Source organism: Micromys minutus (assembly GCF_963924665.1).
Source record: "Micromys minutus genome assembly, chromosome: 22".
Lineage (NCBI taxonomy): Eukaryota > Metazoa > Chordata > Mammalia > Rodentia > Muridae > Micromys > Micromys minutus.
In genome coordinates, this window is record NC_137957.1 from 24943901 (window position 1) to 24962287 (window position 18387).

General features: G+C 37.5%; 1 protein-coding gene across 12 annotated transcripts in view; it reads right to left on the reverse strand.

Moving 5' to 3' along the window:
* PPP1R12A (protein phosphatase 1 regulatory subunit 12A) overlaps positions 1-18387 on the reverse strand; it is a gene marked incomplete at its 3' end in the record, with an annotated part of 99433 nt that overhangs the window by 8989 nt on the left and 72057 nt on the right. For 8 of the 12 annotated variants that reach the window (XM_080935671.1, XM_080935672.1, XM_080935674.1 and 5 more), the window contains 12 exons: positions 18260-18354; positions 17349-17453; positions 16157-16324; positions 15623-15790; positions 10175-10265; positions 8882-9082; positions 8512-8683; positions 7475-7596; positions 5826-5891; positions 3191-3207; positions 1928-2063; positions 1095-1199 (listed from right to left, as the gene is read on the reverse strand). In XM_080935671.1, the coding sequence (XP_080791797.1) occupies positions 1095-1199; positions 1928-2063; positions 3191-3207; positions 5826-5891; positions 7475-7596; positions 8512-8683; positions 8882-9082; positions 10175-10265; positions 15623-15790; positions 16157-16324; positions 17349-17453; positions 18260-18354 (1446 nt within the window). The remainder of the gene's footprint in view (positions 1-1094; positions 1200-1927; positions 2064-3190; positions 3208-5825; positions 5892-7474; positions 7597-8511; positions 8684-8881; positions 9083-10174; positions 10266-15622; positions 15791-16156; positions 16325-17348; positions 17454-18259; positions 18355-18387) is intronic. The other 4 variants (XM_080935673.1, XM_080935680.1, XM_080935679.1 and 1 more) reach the window with 2 other exon arrangements.

Sequence of the window (18387 nt, forward strand, 5' to 3'; positions counted from 1 at the left end):
GAATTTTTTGTTTTCTTATTTAAGATGATGAAGCAATGGAAGAAGAGATACACTATTTCTCAAATATAGTGTTCCGTGGGAAAAGACCCTGGGAAATAATTCAAAGTTTCTAACAAAAATCTGAGTTTTGTCATCTGTAAGCTGCTCCACAGAAAGAAGATACAAAAGAGTAAACATTATCAGGAGTGATTACAGAAGAGCTTTCTAAGGAGACAGAGAGATAGATACAGAAAGGATGGGCATGAGTTCCTTCAGAGGTCAGAAAAGGGTATCAGATACTTTGTAGCTGGTATTTACAGGCAACTGCTAGACACTTGATTGTTATGAACTGACCTTGGACCCCTAGATTAGCAGAAAACATGCTTAACTGATGAGCTAGTGGCTCAGGTAACTTTTACTTGAACAATAGAAACTCTTTATAATACATATGCACTTTTTACAATTAAAAAAAAAACTTTATGTGTGTGTGTATGTATGTGGGTATTTTCTCTGCCTGTATGTCTGTGCACCATGTGCCCAAAATGTCTGTGGGGGTCAGAAGAGGATATCAGGTGTCATGGACTGGAGTTACAGACCATTGTGAACCACCATGTAGATGAGATTCTGAATTCTGTGACCCCCAACCAGAAAATTAATTATGTGATTTGGTGACTGTAATTTGCTACTGTTAAGAACTGAAATATAAATATCTACATTTTTGGATAGCTGTAGGAGACCCCTGTGAAAAGGTTATTGGTTGCTCTGATATACCTGAGTCCAGTCTCACATACTAATTACTATAAAGAAATTTGGGAGGCTGCAAATGCTTGCAGCTCTGACATAGAGCTCTTATGTGTGCAAAGTTTAGGGTTTGATTTTCTGCATCACAAAAAACTTTTGAATTCTTTCTATATGACTTTTCTTCTGTATTTCTATATTCCATAATCAGCTAACTTTTATTAATGCTGATTCCCCCTTATTCCTAAGTAAAGCATTATAAATAACCAAATACATGTTCAAAACTCATATTACAGAAAAATTAAATGTAAAGCTTTTATGTATACTAAATCATCCTGCTACCTGGAGACTAACAAAGAGAAAAGCCTGGTACAAACCTGGGTGGCCTTTTCCAACTGCAACTTTAGATCCGTTAGCTCCATGTTTGTATCATGTAGCTGTGCCTTTAGTTTTTCATTTTCAGCTAAAATTTGTTCATAAAGCTAGAAAAATTAATGAAGAACAGATTACTTTTGTTGTTCTAGTGAAGAGACCTCAATGACTACAATATTAAAATAGAAACATTAACGTAGATGTGTACTATAAAGACTGTACTGAAAAAATATTCTCTAAAAATTGTTTATTTATTTATCTATTTATTTATATATTTATTATATAAAGTACAGTGTTGCTGTCTTCAGACACACCAGAAGACGGCATCAGATCTCATTACAGATGGTTGTGAGCCACCATGTGGTTGCTGGGATTTGAACTAAGGACCTCTGGAAGAGTAGTCAGTGCTCTTAACTGCTGAGCCATCTCTCCAACCCTGAAAATATATTCTAATTATTTAAATAAATACAAGTTGCTTAGATTTAACTTCCAAGTTTGAGGCTAATAAATAGCAAGACTGCATCTAAACTAATAAAATCTCAAGTGAAAAAGAATGGAACAAATGTGTGTGTGCACAGACTCACACTGTGCTCTTCTGAATGCCCTTTCTAGCTCCTTCCAGCAAGACAGACACAACAAATATAAAGCCCTGGGCATGTTTCCTCCTATTAGCTGCCAGAAACTAATAATAAAATAAGTTATTTCAAAATAATGAACTTTTTATAAGCAAGTTTTTCAGAATAGTGTTAAAATATAAATAGCAAGTGAGCATGTGTGTGAATGTGCGCGCGCACACACACAAATATATACAAAAACAAAAACTAAATAACCCAAACACCTTTTTGAAGTCAGTCGAGTCATCCTTTTCTAGCCGGCTACTGTACGGTTTTCTTTCTTCTAAGTAAGTGTATGAAGCAGAACGCCCCAGCAAAGAATCATACCGGTCGCTTGATGACGTGGAGCTGCTGTCATACCTTCAAAAGATGAGTTGGATACAGGAACTTTACTATGGTCTTCCACAAATTACATTAGTACACACTGATTAGGTATCATCTTGATATTCCCAGGTGGTAATAGTCTCTGTAAGCTATTATCAATTTTGTGATATATAATAAATGGGAAGTTATCCTTAATTTCTATACATAAAAGTCAAGGCTGTTTTCATATTGTGAAATTATTTAAAGTTTAAATGTCCTTTTCATATCTTATCACGTTATAACAATTTATACCATGACTCATTATAGTCTATCTGGTCACACTTTTCCTTTTTTGGTGGCATACAGTAATGTTTAATGCATAAATATCCTAAATGCTAAATAAAAGGTTTGCTTTAAAAAGGAAGCATGCTATCAGGAACTGTGAATTCTTTAGTTATTTGGCTCAGTGCAACTGCTTTATATTTCAGTTCAGAGAATCATCAGTAAATAAAATTTATTCTGTCTCACAAGGCCTGTGGTCACCAGCTGTGGGCAAGGGAAATGGATCAAGACTACAATCAAGGCCAAAGTGATCTTGAGCTGGATGATGTGAAAATATACCTTCACCATTCATTTTCTTTTAAGGTGAAGATGTTGAATACTCAATTCACTATTTTGGCTGGGTGTGGATTTTTATCAGTTTCTGATATTAATAATGAGATGGTTAATGCTGAAATTGGAAACATGGGAAAGCCTAAAAAATAGGAGTACTAGTGTAGAGATTTGTTAACATTAGCCACAGTAACTTATTATACTGATCAATGAATTAAAAGTGATACCCCTTAACATAGAATTATATGGTCATCATACATAATTTTAAAAAGTTTGTGTATTTTCAAAACTTGCTCTTTTGTGCTGTGTGTACATGCCACAATTGCACACACGCACAAGGCAGAGGACAACTTGAGAGAGGTGGCTCCCCTTCCACTGTGTGGGTCCTGGCCATTGATTCAGGCCCTTAGGCTTGGCAGCAAGAACTTCACCTGCTGAGCCAACTTCCAGCCTAGGCCATCTACAATTTTTCAGATTTTTATAAATTTACACAATCTGTAAGCATCCAGCAACATATTCTTTATCAACAGTAAAAATGAGAAAAGACTGTCAGGAAAAAAAGATAAACATACCTGGAAACAGAATCCGTCTAGAAAGTAAAAAAACAAAAACCAAAAAAAGCATAGTAAGCTTTAGTCTTTCATTAAACTGTTAACTGAAATTAAGAAAGACAACCCAGTGCACCAATGATGTTCACACCACATCCATCACCCATGCTTTCTTTGAAGTATGCTCATTTTAAGGGAGATTGTAAAATACACAATCACTACATATTTTTGCATGTTTAAAACAATACAATTTTCTGTTGAGTTCCTATAAAACTAAGTGTATTTATTGTGTAGATAGAAGAAAAGTAAAAAGGACTAAGGACTATGTATTGCTTATAATCACTCAGCAGGAAAAGGAGACATCAGTACAAATTTACTTGCAAGCACTTGACTCGTTTTTAAAGACATTAATATGAGGCAACCGGATGGATATCATCTCTATAGGATAGCATATACACTATTTAACATTTTAAACACCTTGCTTTATATTCAAGATTTAGCAATTAAGCCATACAAAATGACTATTTCCAGCATGTATCATTCAAGTTCCTATCTTATCATGAAAAGACTGCTAAGATAAATATTCTTAATTGGGATTATACTAGACACAAAGCTGAACCAGCAGAGAGGAAGGAGCCTCATCAGGTGAGGAAATGCCTCCATGAGATTCAGCTGTAAGGCACCTTTTCAATTTGTGATGAACTGGGGACGGCTCACTCCATTGTGGCTAGAGCTATCCCTGGGCTGGTGGTCCTGTGTTCTACAAGAAAGTAGACTGAGCAAGTCGGGGAGAATGCTTGTAAGTAGCATCTCTTCATGACCTCTGTATCAGCGCCTACCTCCAGGTTCCTGCCCTGCTTATCTGTCCTGACTTCCTTCAAATCATGAACAGTGCCATGGAAGGGTAAACTGAGTAAACCCTTTCTTCTCCAACTTGCTTTTGGGTCATTGTGTTTCACTAAAGTAATAGGAATCCTAATTAAGACAGTGATGAATGTAAATTTTTTGGGGGGGGGGTACTTAGTTTCCCCCTTTTATCACTTAATGTATAATTTTCCATAAAATAACAATTCAAAATTAGTTTGTTAAGACTCTTGAGTTTGGATATTTGTAATTCTGACAAGATCTAAAATTACTATGTTCTGTCAGAACTGTTTAATTTTTTCAGACTAAAATGCCTGTTCAAATTTCCTTTTAAAATTAATTTTGCCCTTGCTTTCAGTACTTAAATTTTTATTTTATTGACTTTAGTTTTTAAAAAAATTATCAACTTTAAAAAATTAAAATGTAAAGATATTGAACTCTATAAGATATTCAGACAACTTAAATATGTACATGCCATATTTATTACTAGTTTTGTTGAATGCATCTAGCAATCAGGAACCACTCAAATTCTATATGTAATGAATAAATAAATCTTTAAAAAAATATCCATACAAATAACAGAAACCTTTGCATATGCATTTAGTTCCTCTAGTTCCAATGTTTTACTTTTACACGCAATGTTACAATGTATTTTCCATAAAGTTATCTTTATATACCTCATTGACAACCTCAGGAATAACTAACTAGAAGTGGAAATAATAAGGTAAAAATCTTAACATTTTTTTTGAAAAAGACTTACTTATTTATGTTTTATATAATAGTACACTGTATCTGTCTTCAGACACATCAGAAGAGGGCATTGGATCCCATTACAGATGGTTGTGAGCCACCATGTGGTTGCTGGGATTTGAACTCAGGACCTCTAGAAGAGCTGTCAGTGCTCTTAACCACTGAGCCATCTCTCTAACCCCTGAACATTTTCTTAAGGCTTCTGATATTTTAAATTGAAATTTGATACCAATGATGCTGCCATGTGTGTGGTAGTGGTGGGGGCTCTCTTCTACCATTTGGGTTTTATGGATCAAAGTTAGATCATCAGGCCCCATGCGGCAAGTGAGTTTTCCCTGCTCAAATTCTAGTCAGTCGCCTAGTCCAGTTGCTATTTTAAATTGCTTCATACTCTTGAGAACATAAAAAAAAAAAATATATATATATATAACAGCTCTCTAGGAAGGAGCTCCACACCAGAAATGAAAAGGATAACATTAACCACCTTTTAGGCTGTAGAGAGCTAATTCGTGCCACACAGGTTAATACTGTGTGAATGAACAGAGCCTTTACATCTTTTCTTACTGGACAGCCAGCAGAAAATGCAAAGGATAAGATCACCACGGGGAAAAGGTGCAGCTGTACCTCCAAGGAGGTGTCTTTCCAGACAAAACTTGATTGTGTGAAATTAAAAAATGATTAATAAAAAAAATCCTTTGGAGAATCTACTCTAAACACACATCACACCTTTAGAAATAAACCCCGCGCCTCTGGCTTCTAGATCTCTGCCACTATGAGTGTGCCTTGGCCAATTACACTTATTTCACGTTTTCCTTCTTTCCTTGTAAATTTAAGCTTTTTGACGGCTGTTGTTCATCAGTAAAGCAACCCTCCTCTTATCACCTGCAAATATTCTCTGTCCTAACCACCTCGTCCCAACCTGAATCAAGCACCTCTCACATGACCCAACACTCTCTAAGCACACTGTAGGCACAGTGCACACAGCTGAGCTTGACTGAGATGCTGTACACACACACACACACACACACACACACACGCTGCTCACCTGAGTGTCCCTCTTGCTGGAGGTGTCCTCAGTGTCCGACTGCCGCTCTTGCTCATTTTCATCACTCTAAAGCACATCATCAGATTGGGTCGTCAGATTGGGTTACAAAAACAGACACATTGAACACTTGGTATTTCTTATTTTTGGAATTTAACACTGTGCAAAAATATACCATAAAGCTTTTATGCTTGTTCAAACCTTCCTATATTAAAATCTTTAAATTAAATTATTTTGAATTAAAGTTTTAAAGGAAAGAAAACAATTTTCTTCTTCCGTGTTGGTTCCTTACCAATCACTTAGAAATTACCTCCCAGCTTTCAAAACATTGTCTTAATTTTTAATGTACCTTTAGGAGCATCTGTCTGTACTTCAGAGGCTATAAACTATACTTTTGATATAAGCTACTTTAAGATAAACACGTATAATTTCCTAAATCTTTATTTTTAGTGTTTTGAACCCTACATTCTATCTGAATGTTCTAAGTTTGCTTAAATAAAAGCGGGGAAAAACCCCAAACCAGCCACATACATTCTTTTGGTTATTGTCTTTCCAGTATTATATAGCTCCTTTTATATTTTAAGTTGTACATGTCAATGTGTACTATATGTAACCTCACTGTTAATATTAAAAAAGGCAAACTGAAAACAAAACAAAGGTTCAGAAAAGTTACATTATGAAGCCAGGTGACCCACGACTTTAATCCCAGCACCTAGGAGGCAGAGCCGGTGGATCTCTGAGTTTGAGGCCAGCTCTTCAGTCTGAGTTGCAAGACAGCCAGGAGCACACAGGAAAACCTGACCTCGAAAAACCCAAAACCTCAGTCTCCTCCAAAAGTATATGCTTTGTTAAGTGTAAGAGTAACATATGGAGAAGTGTGGGGTTAATTCAACAGCTGGATGACCTTCAGTGGAGGAATGTATACAATTTAGAGGTTAAAATTTTTATAGCAATTAAAATAAATGTACTGCTAGATATAACACAGATGTACTTCAAAAACAATACAATTGCATACTCAGATACTTATATTTGAAAACACTGCCACCCCACATTTCTTCCATTTGCTAATAAATGGCAATATTAGGTTTATAACCTGAGATCTAGAAAAAGGAATTTACTTGTGGTACTGAGAATTAAACCTATAGTTCTGCAACTGCCGGGCAAGTGACATATTCCCAACCTATAACCTTAGATTAAAAATTTTCCTTTTCATAAGACTGTTGTAATTTTGCATCATTTGAAGCAAAGTGAGTTCTTTTATGTACAATTATATAAAAATAAGACTAAATGTACAACATGTAAAACATCTCTCCTTGAAGGGGCTATTAGCATTTTAAAAGAATGTGTATGCCATAACCAATAGCCATTATTCCAAAATTGGAACAGAATTTCTGATTCAGGTATTAAATACACCCTCCCTCTCCTTCTCTCTCTCTCTCTCTCTCTCTCTCTCTCTCTCTCTCTCTCTCTCTCTCTCTCTCTCTCTCTCTCTCTCTCTCTCTCTCTACCTATTTGGTGACTGTGTTTATAAAGCACTTTAAAACTTAGTATCTAAATAGCTGACTGATGATTTAAACCATCTGCCCTCTCAGCGATGTAAGGAATTGTGAACAAGTACTTCTGGGAGAGTAGTGTTTCTAAGAGGTCCTCACATCTTGTGTCCAGAAGGAGACTCCAGTAGACCTTCGTTTTTCTCTCGGTCGCCGTCGTTCTCTGATTGATTTGGGTTGTGACTTATCTTCCCCTTCTTTCTCCTCTTCTTTTTTCTCTCCCTCTATTTATGAATTACATAAACCACATGATTGCAATTTATCCTGACAATGTTTTTACAAGCATATGTCATAACAACTGTAGAGCCGCTGGACGGCTCAGCGGGTAAACACAACTGTGGCCAAGCCAGGGACACACAGGAAGGAAAGGACAGATCTGACAAGGCAGCTTCCAACCTCCACAGGTGTGTCACCTCTTACACACACATGCCCTTGTCTAGCATGTACAAAAGAAATAAATGTAGAAACAATTGTACTGTAATTTTCTTAGCCTCTTTGGTAAAGCTTAGATCTCTTCAATTAACATAGTTTGTCTCCATTAGTACTCCTGTATGTATTTTTGGTATAAACTTGCAATTTAATCTCCCATTATGACATAATTTTATTGATCATGATTATCTCTATGTCCTTGCTGTCCAAAATAAAAACATCCCTAGAGAAGACATGCTTGCTGTGTAGAAAATGGCTGACTGGCTGATGGGTAGAACAGGTTTGTCATTAATGTGTGACAGCAAGTTACCCGCAGCACTACCGAGCGAGGGTGAAAGCACACAGAGGCACGTGGTGGGACACGTGGCACGAGCCCCATGCAGCCTGTGGCCTCGACTATGTCATCTAGCACTTCCATTCTAAGGGCAGACGATTTCTTATGAAAAATTATCTTTTTATTATTCTTTTATTAAAAGCTAATAATATAAACATGTTAGTCTTAAGATTTCTGTTTCTTATCTGTAAAATGGCTTCTGCACTACAAGACTATTATGGCCTGTGAATGTGCTAGCAATGTAGACATGCACAGAACATGACTGACTGACTATATGATTTCTGTTCAGTACATCAGTGTAAGATGTTCTTTAGTTGAACTACTAATTAGGGAAACCAGCTTCCAGAATTACTTGAAAGAAAAGGTGATTTCTTACCTCTTTCACTTTCTTTGGCTAATCCCCGGGAGTAGGCAGAGGTTATACCTACAAGGCTGTTTGGCCTGTTGAGCTGACTTGAGGCATAGAGCGAAGTGCCTAGAGTAGAGAGTGAGGAGGACGGCGGAGTGCTTGAACTTGAGGTTGACACTGGTCGGTAACGTGTGTAAGTCTGTGAAATATTAAGTACAAACATATAAAACACAAAACTGATTTCAAAGAACAAATATTGTTCTCATGCCAAAGCTATTCAGATCCCAGCCCACGCCTCTCATGTACTTCATGCTCTGTTTCTTAGGTCATACGTCTCAGCACTGTCAGAGCCTAAAAGCCTCTCGTAGCACTTGACCTGTGCTGCCCACAGCATTACCTCATCGTATGTTCTGGAATACTTTTGTTTATATTCATCTTCTTTAGATGTTTCTGATTCCTTCTTTTCTTCTTGTTTCTCTTTATCCTGCTTTTCCTTTTCTTCTTTTTCTTTCTCTTCATTTTCTTGTTCTCTGGTTCTTGTAGAACGACTTCTTCCTATTGTCTTTTCAGCTTCCTGAAGATCAGTCAGTGTTACCCCCTGCATACCAAAAAGGTATAAATTGAGATACACATTAACAGTAATTTAGAAAGAATACAAGCAGATACATCAAATATGAATGTAATTTTTACATAGCAAATCATTCATTTTATGAATTATAATAATGATAGGATTTGGGAAAGTTATAGCTATAGATAAGAATCTGTATTGAAAACTAACAAAATAGTAAGGAAATGGAAAAATCTGAATGTTTTTAATTTTAGAAGAGGAAGAGTCAATCTATGGAATACAGCATTTATTCATACACTATATGCATTCATTTTCACACATTAACTTGAAGTTCGACTAAATCTTCAATAAATAAATAATGTTTTCAGGTTAGACACCAGAGAACACGCTAGATAGGAGAAGTAGCTTAGGACCCAACAACCATAATGCTTTGACAGGCAAGTAATGACAAGGTTCTAAGAGCTGACTCCATGCTATGGAGTTCCCCATCATAGGAAAGGCAGCTCTCAGAATCAGAACGATGAGTAGGAAGTGAGATAGGAACTAGACTCAGAGATACTCCTCTTAACATCTGCTCATCTGCTGTTTTCCATACCAAGCACTAGGTTTCCTCTCCATGCCTTCATCTCTACATACTCCAAGACCTTAATAATCATAATGCACAGTATGGCTGAGTGGTCGTGCATATCTTTAATCCCAACACTCAGGAGGCAGAGATCTTTGAGTTGGAGGTCCACAGAACCAGGTCTTTGAGTCTGGTCTACAGAGTGAGCGCCAGTACAGCAACAGCTACATAGAAACCTTGTCTCAAAAAATAAACAACCCCCCCCCCAAAAAAACCCCAAAAGGGCATTATGTAATTAATTCATGTTAATACTTATGGATATAGTCTGTGCCAAAAATCAAATTAGGAATAGGGGATTTTAAAAAGGTCCAAAACTTAAAGAGACAAAGGATACTAATTAAATGTAATGTGATATCAAAAGTATAACTGTATACACAAAAGCTAAGAAAGGATTACTACATCAACCTTATCTCTTCTGATTATCCACAGTGAGTGAAAATGAAAAACTCATGTATTAAGTATGTATATGTTCTCTATATTATACACATTAGACATACCTGTGTTGACCGTCTAGACTGTCTTGCTTGTCTAGATCTTGCTTTTCTTTGGGATTCAGATTCTTCGTCCCTAACAGGAGTGAGGTATGACCTACAGTAATAAATAACACATTGTTAGTTGGAGATTCAATATTTTTGAGTAGAAATATTTGATTTGTGATTAAAACAAGCAAGCATAGTGTTTAATGAATTAGGAAACAATCTCTAGAAAATGTATGTACCTTGCTTTGAAATTAATGCAATATGACCATTCTTATTTAACTTTTATTTATTTTATGTGTATGGGTTCATTATCTATATGTATATCTTTACCACTTGCCTGTCTGATGCCCACAAAGACCACTGGGTCCCCCTGGGAGTGGTGTTACAGAGGGCTATGAACCACTGTGTGGCGTGTGGGTGCTGGGCATTGCACCTGGGCCCTCAAGAAGAATGAGTGCTCCCAACCACTGAGTAAGCTCTTCAGCCCATCAACACTTCTCTCTGGACAGGAACCAGTTAAACAGTATAGCATGTTGATTTCTTCCTTGCTATATTTAATGACCTTAATTTAAAAAATAATATAACTTAACTTAAAAAAAGAAATGAGAGGGCTAAAGATTATGTTTTACTCGACTGAAATATGAGATACAAACATTTCATTGGCAAGGATCCAATTCACAGAAATGGAGAGGATGAATCTGACCTCTACTAAGAAACAACTCATTCCATGTTACTCCTTTAGTGGCACACAAATCCACTTGATTTTTTAAAAAACTCTTTAGAGGGCTTCAATTCTCTTCAAACACTAGGAATGAATTCATTACTGAACATATTTTTGATTGTTTCTGAAATCTGGTCAGACTAGAGTATATGATTAATTGTTCTCAGCATCTGTTTTCTCAGATAAGTAACTGGCAGATGACAAATTATTACTCCTCAGTAGCTTTCAATCTCGGCAGTTAGATAAATTAATTTGATCCAAGGTGAGAGAACTGCTTTCTTATTGCTTCTATTTATGACTACAGCAACTGAGAGCAAGTCAGTCAGGAAAGTTCAAATATGGTCATTTTTTTCCTTCAAGGGACACTTAGCAAATTTACAGAAACACTAAATGATACCACAGCGATTATTCTGACTTGAGCTGTTTTTATGGCCTCTGTACTGGCTTGTGTTATGTCAACTTGACACAAGTTTGAGTCATTTGGAGAGGGAAGCTCAGCTGAGAAAACGCTCCTAACAGACTGGGCGGTGGGCAATCTTGTAGCACATCTTCTCCCCTGATGACTGATGTGGATGCCAAGCTCACTGTGAGCAGGGGCTGTGGCTTCCATAAGAAAGCAGGCCATGGCTTCTGCATTAGCTCCTGCTCCAGGCTCCTCCCTGAGTTCATGCTCTAGCTTCCCTAGACAGTGTGTGGAAAACAAGCTGTAATCACTCTTTCCCTCCTCACGTTGCTTTTGGTCATGCACAAATAGAAAGCCTAAGAAAGCCTGGTTTCAATAAATACTGTATATTCTTATCTGGTTGAGCATCACATCTTGGTCAGAAAGATGTAACTGGTTTTATGTCCTCTTAGCACCTAGACTCTTGATAGTTTTTACCACATACTGTTAAAATCCTGTGTCATAGCAGCACTGTCTACCTGGAGGAATATCTCTTCTGTAACTGAAGCATTTCACAGGACAATTCTTTCACTTTTTATTTTATGATCACTGGTGTTTTGTCTACATGTGTGTCTGTGTGAGGGTGTCAAAAGCCCTGCAACTAGAGTTACACAGGTGTGAGCTGTCATGTGGGTGCTAGGTACTTAACCCAGGTCCTCTGGAAGAACAGCCAGTGCTCTTAGGGCTGAACCATCTCTCCAGTCCCTACAAGAATACTTTCTTATCACATCTCACCAAAATACTAATTCTGACCTAAATCCACAAACTCACCTTTAATTCCAATAAACCTGGATTCTTTTTAAAATTTACTTTCAAATTTCCATGAATGTTAATTTCTCATAACTGTTTGTTAAGGTGATAAACTACTACTTGAATGGATTTTAAAATCTGTGTTCTATAATTTTATATGTAATATCTGTCTCCAATTAGTTTAAAACCATGGCCTTTTAATCAATTCAATGCTTTTCTTTTTAATTAAAGACTTTTCTAATGATTTATTTGACAAAGTTTTATTAGGTGAAACAGTATATTTACTTATAGGGTTTTTCTATGTAGCCTAGACTGGCTTGGAAGTCAGTATTTAAACCCAGACTGGCCTTAATCTTGTGGCTTTTCTGTCTCAGCCTCCTAGATGCTGGGATTACATGCATGATATAGCATGTCTAGCTCGGAGGAAATATAAAAAGACAAATGGGAGAGCTGTGGGAGTACAGTGGAAGAAAATAACTATATAAAGCAATAGCTCTGTGTAAATACAGTATTGTTTGTAAGGTGCTTCTGTGCATTTAAAATTACTGCACACAACAAGTGCTTACTCTGAAATAACCTGCTATTATAGTCTGCCATTTGATGCTAGTTTTTCTCTACTTTTAAACAAACATTTATCAGGGGACTATAAAGATGACATGTGGGCTAGAAAACTTGCTGTGTGAGCATGAGGTCCAGAGTTCAAATCCTTGGCTCCCACAAAAAAGCTGGGCATGGCTGTGCATGCTTATAACTCCAGCATTAAGGGCTGAGAGACGCAGATCGTGAAAGATAGAGTGTGTTCACTGAAAAACTCTATCTTAAGAAAGCAAGCGGACAAGTGTATGTGCACAAGTATGCATGCACATGCAAACACCGCAGATATACTACACCCCACCCACCCACAAATACAGTAACAAAAAATTAAGGCATTGGAATTTTTAACTAAAGAGAAAGAAAGAATTAGATACAATCCTGAGCAACTAGGATAAACAGTACGCTACATACCTTCATATTAGATCTTAAAGTTCCTAATAGGATAAATACATTTTATTTATGATCTTTTTCCTAGCACTGATTACCAACCCTAGAACTGCACACATGCTAGCAAGTGTTCTGTCACTAAGCCCAACTCCTAGCCCTCTCGAATATATATAGTTTTGTCACTGTGTATATATTTTAAGGCAAATAAATAATTATATGTACTTCACACTCACTGGTGGAATTTAGTGAAAAGATAACCAGAAAAAGCTAACAAATTATAAAAATTCCTAGTTAACTATTTCATGTGGAAGAAAAGTCCAGACAGTAAAATAAAATTACTTTTGGTATTACTAAAACAGGACAGACTCAAGAAACATGGAACGGAAACAAAGTCAAAAGATACAACCATGGAAGGCTTCAGGAAACTCATTTCCAAGCCAGCCTTTGCTAGGAAGGCATCTCAGAAATATAATACCTAGGAGGTTACAGAAAAAGAGAGGTTCAGGGTGCAAGGCTAAACACCAGGCTGCCATTATCTCCTATAATTTCTGTGAGAATGACCAGATGCATCTTCCCCAGCCCATAGTTGGGTAAGGCTCTACCCTGGAAATGGAATTCAAAAACAGGCAAGAGGAAAAGAAGCTGGAGAAGTCAAGTAACTGCATCTGGGAGTCTACAGGCTCAGCAGAGCAGAAACAGTGAAGAGAAATATTATGTCTGTTGGTCTTAGCCCTGCAAGAATGGCACGGGGAATACATCATGAAGCCTGTGTTCAATGTTGTGATAATGATCTGTGCACCTCTTCAGAGCTCACCTCTACCCTCGAGACAGATGATGTCAGTGGGTCTTCAGCTGTTACAGTATTTCTACAGTAAATTTCTACCAAAACCCAGAGACAGACGAGAAATCCAGGAAGAGATTGGCTGAGGCCCTAGAGGCAGAGAGAATTGCCAGGCAGGCAGAAAACATGGGAACATAAGATGAAGGGTCTGAAAACTCAATGAAAAACCTGAAAAACCGGAGTGTGGTGGGCTCTGCAGATTCTCTATGAAGGATCCTGGTTTTGCCTTTATGTCTTTAACTGACGATTCTATCCTAGTAATGGTGGTATCACACCCAGATCACTCTTTTAAAGCTCTTTTTGAAAAGCCAATCTGTAATAAAGGCTTACTGTTTTGACAGAAAAAGATAAGACGTTTTGTTTCTTATGCCATTAGAATATTCTTTGTTGTATGTAGCATTTTATTAAAGACTTTTAAAATCTTTAATATCCTCCACTAAAATTAAGGCTAATTTAAAAAGCTATCCACATCTCAAATCTCTTCTTAAAGGCAATCCATAACCCTAACGTGTAAGAGTCAGTCTGAGTGCTTGAGCTTTCATGGAATACACAGGGCACTGGCGCTGAGCCCAAGCACTGAGGGGGAAGGGAAGATGGGAGGAGAGAATCATATTGGATTCTAAAACAACTGCTGATTCTGAGGGGATATTCATTATACTTCGTCACTGAGAATCTTGTTTAAAAGCATGGAATCTTAGAATGGGTTCTGGAAGTTAAAAAAGTCTGTATAGCACAGACCTTCATACAGAAGGAGAAATTCTGATTTAGAAGTGATTAAGACACAAGTGTCTCCAGTGTAACTCAATGGTAGATGGAAGCCCCTTGTTTGACTCCTAGTGAAGAAGAAAAAGAGGAACGGAGGAGAAGGAGGGAGAAGAGAACTGGGAAGAAGGAGGAGGACAAGGATCAGGGAAGGAGGAGGAGGAGAAGAGTGAACCTGGGGCTGGTATGAAGCAATGGCTTTTGACCAAACTAAGCAACACGGCCAACCTAAAATTCTTATAATGAGAACTAAAGACAAAACTGTTTAAAATGCATCTATTTCCTTTGTAATGAGAATAAGTAATCTTGGTATGTTATATATAATTTCTCTCATAATACACACACACACACACACACACACACACACACACACACAAATTTCAAATAGCTAAGAAGACAGTTGTCTGCCTTTGCCTTACTTTCAGAGATGGCCAACACGTCTAACTGCTAATAAATGCTAGCTGTGTCCACTGACTTAGGCTGGAGCCAGCACAGGATATTTAATTTATTAGCTTATTAAGAGAAATGGTCATTGTGGTGATTTGAATAAGAATGCTCCTTAGGATCATATATTTTAACATCTGGTCTCTATTTGGTAGTGCTGCCTGAATGGGGCTTTGGAAGTGTGACCTTATTGGAGGAAGTACGTCACTGGAGGTGGGCTCTGAAATATTAAAGCCAGCTAGCTCTTCCTCTCTCTTGTTCTGCAGTTCAAGACATGAGGAGCTCTCAGCATCCCGCTCTACCACATCTGCCTGCTGCCTTTACCCTGACATTATAGACTTTGACCCTCTGAAACTACGGGCAAGACCCCCTCTTTTTAAGTTGCCTTGGTCATAGTATTTTAGGAGTAATTACTAATACATATCACATTTCCGAGAATGACAAAACAAACAAGCAAAGAACACAACATACCAGAAACTGGACAAGCATATCAGCAGAACTAGTACTGTGAGGACCTGTACACACCTGCGTCTCTCCCTGACCTCTGATGTGGAGGAAACAGTGCCAGCAGTAGTTGTAGTCAGGGTTGTGGTAGAAGAAGCTGCAGCATTTACAACAGTTGGAGCAACAGGAATGGTCACTGTGTCCTTTTCTTTCTCAGTACTATCCTCAGCCCACAAACGATTTGAGGTACTATAGCATCATAAGCAGCAACACAAAAAGAGAAAAGGAAAACAGCTAAACAACGAAAGCAATTTCTAGAAGCTGAAAACATGTGACCACAGGGATGGATTTTTTAAAAACACAAGATTAGTAATCAAACAGCTCACGTAGAGCTGCCAAAAAAATAAATTTTTATTTTAAGCAATATGATTTAAGACCTTAAGTTTTTTTTTCCCCAGACATGCATAATTGTTTGTTTTTTGGAACCAATTTTTGCTTAAGAGCAATTTCAACACGGTAAATAAAAAAATCCAGAGCCCACATTCGTCTACACAATGATGCATGCACGCACATAAGCACATAGTAGAGCTGAACACACAGATGTCTGTGACTCACCTGCTCTGTGTGCCTGCTGAGGAAGAGCCCGGGGGAGTCTTTGCAGCAGTGCTTGTGCTGGAAGGGAGGCTTCTCTGAAGCCCAGCTGCAGAGGTAACTGTTGCTGTTGATGTGGTGCTTGCAACACTACAACTAATCAAATCATCTTGTCTTCTACCAAAGGAGCAACTAAAGGAAAGAGGCATTTCCATATAGGATGTGTCTGTATGTGTAATCTACATTCACTACCTTAGATAGCACACAACTGCACACAGGAGAAAATAAACTGTAGGGCTGGAGAGATGGCTCAGTGGTAAGAGCACTGACTGCTTTTCCATAGGCTTTGAGTTCAATTCCCAGCAACCACACGGTGGCTCACAGCCATCTGTAATGGGATCTGATGCCCTCTTCTGCTGTGTCTGAAGACAGCAACAGTGTACTCACATACACACAATAAATACATTAAAAGAAAACAAACTGTGTTCTTAATCATGCCACCAGCTCCAGCACCAAGAATTGGATCTACAACTTGCTAGAGTATAGATTAATTTTACTGATTTGATAATATAAAAATTCATGCCTCCTCTTCCCAAAGCCTTCAATAACAGTCAACACTGGACATTTTCAGAATATGCTAGACCATAAATGGTCATGACAAGCTGGTCCTAACAAAAAATGTGGAGTGGATTCATTCAAGGAAAACAAGGCATATGGGCCATCTGAAGAAAAGATTTAGCAATGGGTTAACTGCTCTGGAGTGACCCATGTCTACAGTGTGTGTGTTTGTGTCGTATTCTTGCTTCCCGTAGAGAATTGAAGTAGACGTTTCCTAGCCACCACTACAGCACCACCAAGACTCTAAGAAATATGCTTTCAGAGCTCTGAGTTCTAGTTCAGACAAACATATTTATGATATGTTCCAGATCATAAATAGTAGCTAAATCAATTATAACAATAATCCATTCCAGATGATTTACTCAATCATAAGTTTCTTTAAGTGTTAAAAGACATTTCATAATATGTCAAATTTAATTAAATATATATGCAGAGGATAAATTAGAGTAAATCCACACCATCTTTATAGTTACTGTGTCTCTAAATTAAATTTAACACACAAAAAGATGTAACAGTTTAAACAATGTGCATAACTGGTAGTAAATCAAGGGCTATTTTTATAAGAGCAGAGGGAAGCCACTGATAAAGCTCATCATACCTTCTATGGTAAGTAGATCCTTCATTGATTGAACTATTTTTTTTAAGGTCATCTTCCCATTTTCTTCTTGTGTAAGAACTACTTGTTCGCAAACTCGAAGACTCTCTGTGAAAACAACAGCCTTCAGATTCTGGTAGGTGATTTTAGAAGAAAGTTAAGAAAGGTACATACTAGTGAACAAGAGTATATATGAGTAGAATCTCATAGGAAAACTTTAGGATATTTACTTAAAAGTGGGAGTAATTTTAGTTCTAAGAGTCTGTATATAACCCTAAAAAAAAGCATTTACAAGCATATTATTTATAAGACAAAATACTGTGATTCGCAGCATAACACAGGCATATAGACATACTATATGATATATACTGATAAAAATCCATCGAGAACATATACAATATATGAAATGTTAGGTGAAAAAAATGAAGATACAAAGACAATAAAGCCTGGCTGCAAATATAATAAAAACTTTCCTAACACTGAAGACTAAAAGAACAAGAAATTAATTAAAGAAACAGAAACAAAAAAACCCCAAACCCTGGCAGTAAGCATGCATAGTGTTTCCCACTTTCTTTTGTTTTCTTGTTTGTTTGTTTGTATTTTTCAAGACAGGGTTTTTCTCTGTGTAGCCATGGCTATCCTAGAACCCTGAAAGAGTGCTGGGATTAAAGGTGTACGCTGCTACTGCAGTCTGGCTCGGCCCTCTTTTCTACGTGTCCTGTTTTTGCAGCTTCCTCTTTCTCTGGCTCAGCAGCCATGCTTTCCTTACCATTCAGGAACATACTACGCCTGCACGTTCTTGTCCCTCAGGACTGTGGAACTAGTGTTCTGCAGGGACACTGGACAGTCTTCTCTCCTCCCGAAAGCCCACCCCACCCTTAGAGCAATGCTAACACTGCAGATGCTGCACTCACCTGTTCTCCTTCTCTTCGATGTCAGATGTACTCGCTAGTCGCCTTGGGATTGTAGGGGCAACATATGCAAGTCTTGTTCCTTTATTATCTTTCTCCTGACAACAGGAAAAAATGAATGAAAAAAGTTG